Genomic DNA, 13,115 nt, shown 5'->3' with positions numbered 1-13,115 from the left:
TGACAGGGGGTGGGGCCACAACCTCCCTATCCTCCCTGCTCTGTTCGTGACAGGGGAAGGCTCCCCAACCCCCTGATCAGCACTGCTCTGTGCCTGATAAGGGGGAGCTCCCCAACCCCCTGATCACCCTGCAGCTCTGTGTGTGACAGGGTGCGGCGCCCCAATCCCCCCGCCCCCGCCATGGGCCCTGCTCTATGTGTGACGGGTAGAGCCATAACCTCCCCATCGGCCCTGCCCTGAGTGTGAGAGTGGCGGCGCTCCAACCCCCTGATCGGCCCTGCTCTGTGGGTGATAGAGGGCGGCGCCCCAACCCCCTGATCTGCCCTGCTCTGTGCATGACAGGGGACGGTGCCCCAACTCCCCAATTGGCCCTGCTCTGTGCCCGACCAGGGGCTGCACCTAGGGATTGGGCCTGCCCTCTGCCACCCGGGAGCGGGCCTAAGCCAGCAGGTCGTTATCTCCCAAGGGGTCCCAGACTGTCAGAGGGCACAGGCCGGGCTGAGGGACCCCCCTTCCCCACCGAGTGCACAAATTTTTGTGCACCGGGCCTCTAGTAGAAATATAAAACCCTACCCTGCCACCACTCCAACCCAACCCGCCAAAGGCTCCTGAAACCACATGAGATCACTGATTCAGGCTAGCAGTGCAAATGTAAAGCCTCATTCACACGGGAGGAATTCGCATCTCTCTCCTTCCCCTTGGACTCCTCGTCTTGGACCCCCCTGCCTCAGAGGTGTGCACAGTATGAAAGGTGTGCACGGAGGACAGACACGCAATAGAAAGCTCAGAAGTCACTCTTTTGGGGTCCTGTGGCGCATCCAGGCAGACAAACTGATTAGCAGCCAAGCATCAGACTGTCCCTCCTCACCCGTGGCCTCAGCTCCAACAGGCACTCCTGGGGCAGGACGCAAGGAGAGCCACCTGGAATCTTCGCAGAGATGGGAGTGCTCAGGAGGCCAAGATAATAGAAACCTAAGGACCCAAATGCTGGGGCCCATGCTGCCAGGGCCCGCTCAGCACTAGGCGAAGGGGAGCTCAGACCAAGTTCTTGTCCAATTCCTAACCAGGTCGCAACTGCCATCCAGGGCATCCAGGGCCACAGTTAGCACTGGAGTGTGTAATCGTAGGGGGTGCTCTGGAGGCGGAGGGCTCACCCCAACCCCTGGGCCCTGGGGGGCTCTCTGCCTGCGCACCCTTCCCCCAGGCACTCAACCCCAGCTGTGCCAGCAAAGCCCCTTTGCTGGTGTGGGATCCCAGGGGGCAGGCTAGGGGAGGGGTGGCCAGCCCTCGGCCTCTGTTGAGGCTGTTTGCACACATGAAATTAGCTGTAATTATCCCGGGCTTTCAGTTTGCTGACTCTGGGCCTGGGAGCTGCACCCATGGAGCCGCTGTTCCGCCAAATGAGCCCTCTCACCGGGCCAGGAAGCTCTATCCCCGTCCACAGCACGTTGTGTCATGTGTCTGTGTTTGCTCAACTGTCTACATAGCTGGCCTGGGGTATCTTTGTGTGTCCTCATGTTGTGGACCAACATTTGCGAGAATAAGACCACCGACTCCAATTAGGTCTTAAACAGCAAGCGAGGATTTATTGAACTGGCCAGTGACTGCCACAGGCTTTCTCCTCCTGTAACAGCCCCGAGCTTTGTGCCCGGCGAGCTTTTATTCCCAGGAACCACAAACGTCCTTGATTTACAGTTACAAGGGTCTAATCAGGACCTTGACGCGCCGATGTCTGGGAGTGGGAGACTTGGAGTTATGCCTGGTTACCTATCCTTGACCCCATCCTTGTTAAAATTTTTTACTGACATTCAATTCATCACATTCAGTCGTGTGTCTACCCTGGCCGCTGGGAAGGTTCATGAGTACCAGGCACCCATGAGGAGAGGAGGCGTGGTGGGGGGCGGGGGATGAACTGGTTCTCAGCTGCCAAGGAAGGGCTAGTGCCCGGCTGTCCCGTCTGCAAAAGTCCTACATAAACTGAGCCCAGAGCAGCGGTCAAGGCCAGAAATCCCTGGGATTTCAGATGTAACCGCCAAGGCCCTAGACCTTGCTCTGTCTCCTAGGCCCCTCGAGCCATTTCAAACCTCAGCCACCAGCGCTCCTCTCCTGCAGGTGGCATAGCCAGGGCTCAGAGAGGTTAGGGAACTCACCCTAAGCAGCACAGCAGGCCAGGGCCGCCACTCTCCAGAGCTGCGGCAGGGGATTCAGGATTCGGGATTTGCTCAAGAACAGAAGGTGTGCGGGGACCTGAGAGGGAACGCCTCCAGGTCCTCCTCTCTCTGTCTGGTCTGGGATCCCTAGCCCTCGGTGACCCTGGTCCTGTGTACTCAGTCCATTGCCCGCCACATCCTTCCAGCCCTTTCCCTGAGGCCAGTTCAGCCATGTCTACGCTGAACGGAACCAGAGCGCAGAGGAGAGCAAGCTCAGCCCCAGGGGCCTTAGGGATGGAGGGATCAGCCTTCCCGGAGCAGGATTTCTGGGCACACTTGCTCTGCCCTTAGGGGCAGAGCCTCCCTGGCTTCTCTGTGTCTGTCTCCCCTGGTGCATCTCGCTCCCTGTTCCTTGCTCTGTGATCCTGTTTACTCATTCCCTATGTCTCGCTGGGCCTTTTGTCTCTGTCTCTCATCGGATCTCTGCCCGTGGAGAACACCCCTGCTGCCCCCTCAAAGGAACACACACCAGCAGAATCCGCCTTTTCAATAAAAAACAAGTGGGAAACAGAGTGAATAAAAAGCATTAACTTAAAAACAATCTATGTGTCTGCAAATGCGTTCCCAATGGCAGCACTTTGGCTTCGGCTGGGGTGGCTGGGGCGGGGTGTGTTGACCACTTGTTCTGGAGCCTCAGACACAAAGTGTAGGGGGCTCAGTGCCTCCCTATGAACCCTCCCATTAGCCACCTGGGATGGCAGGGTCTGGGGAAGGGACTTAGTCTATACTCACCCTCGCGGACCCCGCCTGATTCCATAGACCCTTTCCCCTGTTCTGGCATCTGCTGGTCCCTCTTACTCCCCCAGTACCTCCAAACCTTCCTATGCTGACCCCAACTCTCCATCTGCACTGGTCCTCACCCCCCACCCCTCCCACACACAAAGATTTCACTCTCTCTTTCCCCCACCCCCAGTCTTCTACCCCATACTTCTTCCTGCCCTGCCCTCCCCTGCCCCATCTCCATTCTGCCCTCCTGCCCCAGACCACCCAGCATCCCTGGCTCCAGGAGAAATGGTTAGAACAAAGCTTTCCTTGACCAGAAGAGACTCTGCAGGGAGCTGCATGCAGAAAGGTGCTCCCAGTCCTGTACCTGCGACTGCTCTGTCCTGCCGGATGCCAATCAGAAATTGTGTCTCTGGAGATAGAGGGTAGCAGAAGTAGGCTGCTGTCCTTTGAAGCCCCTCATCAGGAGGAAACTCCCCGCCCCGCCAAAAAAAAAATAAAAGTTCACCCTGCTGCCCCCCTTCTCACTTTCAGCAATCCTCCTTTGCCCCTTTCCCTGGAAGTGGAAGGATTGGAGCACATCTGTATATATACCTAAGCAACCAAATGACCAGTAGACCAGTTGCTATGATGTGCACTGACCTCCAGAGGGCAGACACTCAATGCAGGAGCTGCCCCCTGGTGGTTAGTGGGCTCCCACAGGGGGAGCGCCGCTCAGCCAGAAGCCGGGCTCACGGGCTCACAGATCATGGTTAGTGAGTGCAGGGGTGTGTGTGGGGGGTGGTAGAGCTAAGGAGCAGCGAGCCCAGTGGTAAGGAGCAGCACACAGGTGGGCAGTAAGGAGCAAGGGATCCCAGACTGCGGGAAGGATGTATGCCAAGGGCTCCCGGACTGTGAGAGGGCGCAGGCCAGGCTGAGGGGCGCCCCCCCTCCCCCTGCCTCGCCGGCCCCCAGTGCACCAGGCCTCTAGTATTACATACAAATTAGACCTTTTAAAAATGACAGGATAATACGAACAAGTTTCCATATCCTTAAAAATATTTCTGCAACTTTATTTGTAGGGCATCAGCTTAGATATGCTGATTTTCCCTTGGATTAAAGTTACACATAAAAATAATGTAATGGGCCCTGGCCGGTTTGGCTCAGTGGATAGAGCGTCGGCCTGCAGACTGTAGGGTCCCAGGTTGGATTCTGGTCAAGGGCATGTACCTTGGTTGTGGGCACATCCCCAGCGTGTGTGCAAGAGGCAGCTGATCAATGTTTCTCTCTCATCGATGTTTCTGGCTCTCTATCTCTCTCCCTTCCTCTCTGTAAAAAATCAATAAAATATATTTTTTAAAAAATAATGTAATGGATAAATGAAGTAAATCTAGCCAGTTGAGATCTCATCCAACAACTTTGATTTTAGACAGTGAGGAGCAGTACATATGTTTTCCCTAATTGAATTAGTTTTAAAAAAAACTGCTGTTAAGTCCTACTTCATGTAAACTGCTTAGCAATAAGGGGTCGTTAATTTATTTTCTTTTAAAATATATCAACAGTTATAAAATGAACACATATGTGGCAACTCTCTGGTTATTTTGACCAATGTAACTTTTCATGATTTTGTAGGCATTTCATTAATGGTTACTTTAAAATAGTAATCTTGTCTTATTTTCCAGAGTTATAGAAAGGACTATAAATACCCTGGCCTAAACGAATTATCCAACGTTGGATGTGCGCTGTCCATTACTGGTCTGGTTCTCACAATTATATTTCAGATTGTCACCAGGTAAGAAGGGAAGTTGGCTCTTCTCATGAGAGAAATTGCTGTCCTTTTTATTTCCTCTGAGCATTTTGCCCATTTTTAGTTTACTTGTGTGCTGTTTTCCCCATCAGCATGTAAATTGATGAGAACAGTGACTTCCTCTGACTTTGTTGTTGCTGTCGTTTGTTTTGTTTTGTTTTCACCACCATATCCGCAAGGCTGACCACAGTAGAGGAATGGACTTATAGTAGAGGAATATCAGTAAAATAAATGGGTCTATTGTGTACTCTCATGCTCAAGATAACTTGAATTCATCTTTCCTTCAGAATTATTTCTCTCTACTTAATTCCTTCACAACTGTTTTCTCAGATATGTAGAGGAAAGAGAGAGAGAAAGAGAAAGAGAGAGAAAGAGAGATAGATGATCATTACTGGAATATATTATTACATTGATGGTTGGGAATAATAATTTTCTAACCTATCATTCTATATTTAGTCACTATATTCCTTCATAAAAACTGTACCCTCCACCCTGTTCGCTGTGGCTCAGTTGGTTGGGCACTGTCTCATGCACCAAGAAGTCACCAGTTTGATTCTCTATCAGGGCACATGCCCCAGTTTCAGGCTCTATCCCCTGTAGGAGGCAGCTGATGGCTGTTTCTCTCTCATTGGTATTTCTCTCTCTCTCTCTCTCTCTCTCTCTCTCTCTCTCTCTCTCTCTCTCTCTCTCCTTCTCCCTTCCTCTCTCTTTAAAAAAATACCAAAAAAAAGTGTACTCTTCAATGCAACCAGAGGGAGTCCTTTGATGTTATTTTGTCATGTTCCTATCAGTCTTTACGCACTTCCTTATTTCAGGCACAGCAAGATGACAAAGGCACATCTATCACTTTCTTTGCCCTGTACTTAGAATCAGCCATATTTCAAAAGAGCCAGAATTCTTTTTTACTTCTTTTCTTTATCTTTTGCACTCAATGAGTCTCTTGCCATTCATTTAAAATTCTTATACTGAGTGCTAACTATGGACCAACCACCCATATGAACAAGACAGATAAGCTCTCATCTCTCATGGTGTTTACATTTCCAGGGGGAAGACAAATGTTATACAAATATATACAGAAATCTATATATATAAAAGCTTAAGTGACCGGCCGACTGCCTGGTAGCTATAACACGCACTGACCACCAGAAGGCAGACGCTTAACGCAGGAGCGGAAATCACAGGCATGGAAACATGGAACAGACTGATGAATCTCAGAGGAAAGGGTGGGAAGAGATTAACCAAAGATCTTATGTGCATACTAGAGGCCCAGTGCACAGATTTGTGCACCGCTGGGGTCCCTCAGCCTGACCTGTGTGGATTGGGCTAAAACCGGCTCTTCGACATCCCCTGAGGAAGGAAAATTACATGCTATGTAATTAAAAGTCAGTCATACAAAAAGAAATGGCTCTTATTTTATCTTTTCTAGAAAAATCTTAGGTAAATATGAGATGAAGGAAAAAACATTTAAAGAGCACTTGGTTCTACATCCAGAATTATATCTTCCCAGGAAAGGACAGTCCTCAGGCATGTTTGACATTAAAAGGCCCATTCAAAACATCTTGACCATTTGACTATCAGCAAGTATTTCCCAAAGTATGGTCCCTGGAACTCTAGTCATTGGGAGATACTCCATAGAAAAGGGGCTCTGAGATATCTTATAGAGAAGACACATGTGAAATGTTGCATATAAGCCATTTACAGGGATGGTAATCATCAGTCTATTCAGGTTATGAAGAATATCATTAGAACAATAGGCTGTTAAAACAAATTTTAAATATTTTCACGTAATTTAAAATGTTTACTCTTTAAATGTAATGTAAGCTAAACCTTATAACATTTTGCTGGTTTAAAACATTTTGTTAGTTTAAAGGTAATAAGTTTAATATTACTTAAAATTATACAGTTAGTTAAAGTTTATATCTGACCTTATACTTTTAAAATTTAGCCCTGACCGGTTTGGCTCAGCGGATAGAGCGTCGGCCTGTGGACTCAGGGGTCCAGGGCTCGATTCCGGTCAAGGGCATGTACCTTGGTTGCAGGCACATTCCCAGTGGGGAGTGTGCAGGAAGCAGCTGATCGATGTTTCTAACTCTCTACCCCTCTCCTTTCCTCTCTGTAAAACATTAATAAAATATATTAAAAAGTAAATAAAATTTATACATAACTTTTAAAATAAAATACTTTTAAAAACTCAAGAGGCTTTCACACATGGGTTCATCTAGAATCTACACTAATAAAAGACAGAGATGCTAATTGACCATACCTTCGCTATGCCCACCAGCCAATCAGAGTGACTATATGCAAAATAACCCAACCAAGATGGCGGTTAGTTTGCATATACCAGTTGGGAGTGAAGACTGAAGACAACGTAGAAGGAAGCGAAGCGCTGCAGAAGGGAGCAAAGTAGAGGTGGCGGAGACAGGAACGGGCCAAGGCAGCGGAGGCGGGAGAGAAGCCTGCCTTAGCGGCTTTCGCTCCCTTCTCTGCTTCGTCCAGCTGCAGGAAGCCCTATTCTTGCAGGAATCTTCCTGCAATGGGCCTCTAGTGTGCAATAATTTCCTATTTTGAAAATCTGAAAATTCCTTTTAGAGCCTTTCTATAGATAGCCTTTGTATGTCCTTGCAAATCTAGAGAAGTTATGCTCTACTGCTGTATAAAAAGGCCACCCTAAAACTTACTGTCTTGAAAGAACAATTTATTATCTATAATGATTCTGTGACTTGACTAGGCTCAGCTGGACGTTCTTCCAAAGGTCTCACTTAATGTCTCCCATGAGACTGTAGCCACCTGGTGGCTAGGGTTGGAGTCATCAGGAGGCTCAGCTGGGATGCTGCAGCAGCCTGGTCTCTCTCTTCGAATAGTCTCAGAACATTTCCATGAGGTTCCTTTGCAGGGTAGCTGGAATTTTACATCGTGGCTCAGAACTCACAGGAGCACAAAAGGAAAGCTTGTTATGACTTTCGTGTGTCTTAGGCACTTTTGCCTTTGTGAGACTGCCCTCCATAAAAAAGGATAACAATTATGTTTTATGACAGCACTGGTATAAAGATGAATATATTAATATTATATGCTACATTTTTTTAAACATGAAAGTTCATTTTTGTTTGTTTGTTTTGGATTGAAAGGGGTTGAAACATTGCTGTGGGCCACAAGTGTATTGGGGGCCCTAAACACTCCTGAATCTAATGGGCAAGTTGGCCCTGGCTCCCAGGCCTTCTGCTGCACTCTGTTAATTAAAACAAGTCACAGGCCAGTGCTGGAGGTGAACATGCCGGGCCTACATAATGGGAAGTAGAATTCATTTGGGCCATCTCTAGAGAATAGCTATCACCTTTGATTAGAACACAGTTTCAAGAAAGCATGTATCAGCCTGTTTTTTCTAACTCACTTCCTTGTGGAAATGAGATAAGAGGGGAGTATGGTTTTCTGATGTAGTAGGGAAGGTAGGTTTACCAGCTGGCCCACTAGGCTATGCACTGGATTTACATTGGATAATAATATTCCGTTGTTCCCCCATGATTTCACTTGAATTTATGTTTTGCAGTTATTTTGTTTATTTATTTAATTACATTTACCAATTTATTTTCAGGAAAGTCAGAAAAACCTCAGTAACCTGGGTGTTGGTCAGTCTGTGCACATCAATGTTGATTTTCAATCTCCTCTTTGTGTTTGGAATTGAAAATCCCAATAAGAAGCAAGAGACCAAAGCTCCTAAAGAAAATACAATTCCCGAAGGAGACATGACTAAGGAGGTTTCAAATCCCAGGTGCACAGTGGTCGCTGCCTTGCTGCACTATTTCCTGTTAGTGATGTTTACCTGGACTGGAGTCAGTGCAGTGCAGCTCTACTTCCTTCTGATTAGGACCATGAAGCCTTTTCCTCAACGGTTCACTCTTTACATTTCTTTAATTGGATGGGGTAAGTGTTTGCTTCTCTACCTACTCAGGAATTTAGTTTTGTTGAAATTATTTATTTGTTTTGCGATTATCTTTATTTATTGGGGTGGCATTGATTATGCAGGTTTCAGGTGTACAATTCTATAGTACTTCATCTGTATATTATATTGTGTGTTCATCACAGCAAGTCAAGTCTCCTCCTACCACTATTCATCCCCCCCCCCCTTTACCCTTTTCAACCTCCCCGACACCCTTCCCCTCTGGTAAACACCATGCTGTTGTCCATGACTTTTGGGGTTTTCTTTTGCTTAATCCCTTCATCTTTGTCATCCAGCCCCACAAGCCCCCTCCCCTCTGACAGTTGTCAGCCTGTTCTCTATCAACGAGTCTGTTTCTATTTTATTTGTTAGTTTATTTTGTTCACTAGATTCCACATATGAGTGAAATCATATGGTACTTGTCTTACTCTGACAGGCTTATTTCACTTAGCATAATGCTCTCCAGCTCCATCCATGCTGTCACAAAGGGTAGGATTTCCTTCTCTTTTGCAGCTGTGTAGTATGCCATTGTGTAAATGTACCACAGCTTTTTTATCTACTCATCTACTGATGGGTACTTGGGCTGCTTCCAAATCTTGACTGTTGTAAATAGTGCTGCAATGAACATAGGGGTGCATATATTCTTTCGAATTAGTGTTTCAGGTTTCTTCGGATAAATTCCCAGAAATGGAATTGCTGGGTCATAAGGCAGATCCATGTTTAATTTTTTGAGGAAACTCCATACTGCTTTCCACAGTGGCTGCACCAGTCTGCATTCCCACCAACAGTGTACCCGGGTTCCCTTTTCTCCACATCTTTACCAACACTTGCTTGTTGATTTATTGATGATAGCCATTTTGACAGTTGTGGCGTAATATATTATTGTGCTTTTAATTTTCGTTTCTTTAATGGAAATAATTTAATTTAAGCAAATGCCTATTGAAGACCTAATTGTATGATGACTTAATTGTAGGGGAGATGGAAAACTCAGAAGTGCCTCCCACCTAGTAGCTCACAGTTCTGTGGAGGGAGATGGACCAAGGCAGCTCTGAGATATGTCATAAGCTAACTTCAAGGTGTTAATTTCCTTCAACATCTCTATTCATTTGATTTGAGATTTAGACCAGAAAAACTTTCTAGCTACTTTAAAAAAATTTTTTAAAGAAAGAAAATGAGAGTGACTCTTTAAGAAAATAATTTCAAAACTGTTGACCTACAGCTATAGGATCATTTAGTACAGTGATGGCGAGCGAACCTTTTGAGCTCGGCGTGTCAGCATTTTGAAAAACCCTAACTTAACTCTGTGCCATGTCACATATAGAAATTTTTTGATATCTGCAACCATAGTAAAACAAAGATTTATATTTTTGATATTTATTTTGTATATTTAAATGCCATTTAACAAAGAAAAATCAACCAAAAAAATGAGTTCGCATGTCACCTCTGACACGTGTGTCATAGGTTCGCCATCACTGAGTTAGTACATTGTCTATAGTGGAAACAACAATACATCTTGAAAAAGGGTCTCCACCAGTGATGAGTTTATACCGCCCCAGTCTGATCACTGTGACTGAAAGGTAAAAAAAAAAAAAAGGGTCAATTGTATAATTCATTCATGATCTTTTATAATTAATACCAGTCATGGGTAAATTATTAATTCTGTTCCTCTCTTTATCACCTAGGAGTCCCAGCTGTCATGGTAGCTATGACAGTGGGAATTATTTATTCTCAGAATCCTTCAGAATGGGAGCTAGACTACCGGGAAGAAAAAATGTGAGTTATATATTTTAAAATGTCCATTTCTTTGATATGAGTGTAACTATTCAGTGATATTGAGTCCAAGGGTCACTGTACATATGCATCTCACTTTATAATGGTCATATGCTAAATGTCATATTTCAAATTCTCAAAGAAGATATTATATTTTAAATATGGTGACATGAAAGTTTCCTACGATAAATCCTTCAGTAAAGCAAATATTTCCCTTCTAAATTTATATATTTGAACTTTCTTATGTTAAATTGAAATTTTTATTAAGTCTGAAAAATTATCTTAGTTTTCTCATCTAGAAAGCAGGAATGACAATAATAGTACTACCTGCTCAGAGGTTACTGTGAGGGGTGAGACAAATGTGAAAACATTTCATAACTTAAAGGGTGCTATCTATACTTATGAGCCAATTTTATGTTTATATGATTATAATGACTATTTCATGATGATTTATTACACATAAAAAATTCTCTCTGTGACTCCAGCGTGAATAACTCACTAACTGTTAATAACAGAAGTACCTGACTTTGTGGTGGTTGCTTTTTATGTGGAGAGGAAGAGAAGAAAGCTGAGTGGAACTTTTTACATGTACTAGTATTTCCGCTATAGAACAACTGCTCTTTAATCAATCCTCCTTTCTCATCTTATAATCCAATCATTCATATCCCCAGATTCCACCTTAAGACCCAGATCAACTCAAATAAAAATAAAACTTTTGCAAATGTGCAATACACCCAAGGGAAGGCTGTGGTGTTAGGGTGCTTACCTATTTCCAGGGCTAACCATGTCCAGCTGTGGAACAGGAGGCTATCCGCCTGGTTTGAATTTAGGAGCCAAGCACTTCAGGTATTATTTTCTCCATTTAATTAGGGTTAAGTATCTTTCAATGAGTTTTACATTTTGAATTACGAAATTAGAGATCGGGATAAGATGCGTGTATCTCCTGGGAGAGGTAATTTACTTCAAATTGCATTTTTAATTTCCAACTCGAATCCAGGCACAAGGCGAAACCTATTTCTATAAAAGCCTTTAGGAGAAAGAAGACTACTATCTTACATTAGTTCTCACTGGGCTATAAATAATTGAGAGCAAACTCTTTCCTGATTCTTTCCTGAGTACGGTACTGGATGTTAGGGAAGACACGAGGTGTCTGATAATAAGAGAAGTTGGGAAGAGAGGAAAGGATGTGTAACATCTGCCTCCTCTTGGACCATTTTCCCCCACATTCCACCCTACACACAGGCATCAAGGGTCACATTCCTTCAGGATTTATTTAGAAAGTGGAGGGACTTTTTTGGTTTTCCTGAGTTTTCCTCCCAATTTTTGAACCTCAATATCCTATGCTCTCCCCCACTGCTCCCTGCTCTGCCAGTGATACCTGAAACCCCTAACCCAGTTCCCCTGACATACTGCTATCTTGGCAAGAAGGACCCAATTAAGAGGTAAATGCAAGGCAGGCCACATTTCTCATTAATTCTCTATCCACCAACTATCTGTACCACCATCATATAGGCTGTTTTCAGACTTTCCTGAAGGGTTGAGGTAATCATGATAAATTATAATGCACGAAGGGAGAAATTATCCAACTGTATGCTGTATATCCTAAAGCTTTCTTCATGGTGTGCTGCATGGAAAATTCACTAAGCAGTTAAATACTTCATCTGAAGTCTTCTTATGATGCTCTCCAGACCTCAGGTCCACAGCCGTTTGTGAGTTCATCCTCCACCATGTGACTCTCCAATCTCCACCCTAGAAATCTTGCGCCATGCCTACAAGGGTTAGTCTCACTGTAGGATCCATCTCTCTTCTCGGCAGTTTATTTCTCAAAATCCTAGTTATTAAATTAGGGATAACAAAGGGAAAGGCTGTTGTGAGAACAAATTTAGCATGATTATTTCTCCAAGCAATACAAATATAAAGGGGGTGAGGAGTCCCCTCCTGGTGCACACTTCCTAATGACCATGGGTACCCAAGCCTCTTTCCCTCCAGGTCCCCATCCATGTGAGTTAATTGAGGACTCTTACAGACATTTGCACACACAAACACACACACACCCCTATAGTACAAATATTAATTCTCAGAAATTGTATCGTCTAAAGTTTAAATAACTCAAGATTCATACAGATAGGATAAATACTTATCTATTTGTTTCATAATTTGCAAGTCTCCTTTATCGAGTAGAGTTGAATTGTTCATTTTCTTTCTTGATCTTTTCCTCTCCCTTTAAACTGTGTTTCTTTAGGCTTCCTGGGTAAGAAATGTGTTCATCTTTTCCATTTCAAACTTTTGATGGCCACTTGCTTACTCACTAAAGAAGCTTCTTGAAAGGACTTCCCACTAGGATTTCATTAAATTCTTAGCCACGTGCCCTCATTTCTTCTGCGTAGGGAATTGTGAGATGAAGGATGAGGGGAGAGTTATTCTCCAGTTCAGAGGAAAGCAAAGGGAAACCAGAAGTCCTGAAGATAAACAGAAGCCAGAGTCCTAAAGAAAAACGTGCTCACTCTCACCATTTTATTTAAGGACTAGAGGCCCAATGCACAAAATTTGTGCAAGGGGCTCAGTCCCCATAGCCACGGCAGCTGCCTCTGCCTCAGCCCTCAAAGCCTTGGCTTCGTCCAGAAGGTCATCTGGAAGGTCCTCTGGTGTAATTAGCATATTATGCTTTTATTAGATAGGATGGCCTATTCTC

At 44.7% G+C, this 13,115-nt stretch overlaps 1 protein-coding gene and 1 non-coding gene across 2 annotated transcripts in view; both read left to right on the top strand.

The window, feature by feature from the left end:
• Nucleotides 1–13,115, top strand: part of ADGRG7 (adhesion G protein-coupled receptor G7) — an 86,664-nt gene that overhangs the window by 63,130 nt on the left and 10,419 nt on the right. The window contains exons 11-13 of the mRNA XM_036348525.1: nt 4,595–4,704; nt 8,309–8,637; nt 10,336–10,426. Coding sequence (XP_036204418.1) covers nt 4,595–4,704; nt 8,309–8,637; nt 10,336–10,426 — 530 coding nt within the window. The remainder of the gene's footprint in view (nt 1–4,594; nt 4,705–8,308; nt 8,638–10,335; nt 10,427–13,115) is intronic.
• On the top strand, nt 10,180–10,235 carry LOC118677926. The gene has a single exon (XR_004974632.1). It is a non-coding gene; the product is annotated as a small nucleolar RNA SNORD31 (small nucleolar RNA).

This window comes from Myotis myotis, unplaced genomic scaffold, assembly GCF_014108235.1.
Source record: "Myotis myotis isolate mMyoMyo1 unplaced genomic scaffold, mMyoMyo1.p scaffold_m19_p_2, whole genome shotgun sequence".
NCBI lineage: Eukaryota > Metazoa > Chordata > Mammalia > Chiroptera > Vespertilionidae > Myotis > Myotis myotis.
The sequence above is the reverse complement of the archived record's forward strand: the minus strand, read 5'-3'. Positions and strand labels throughout refer to the sequence as shown.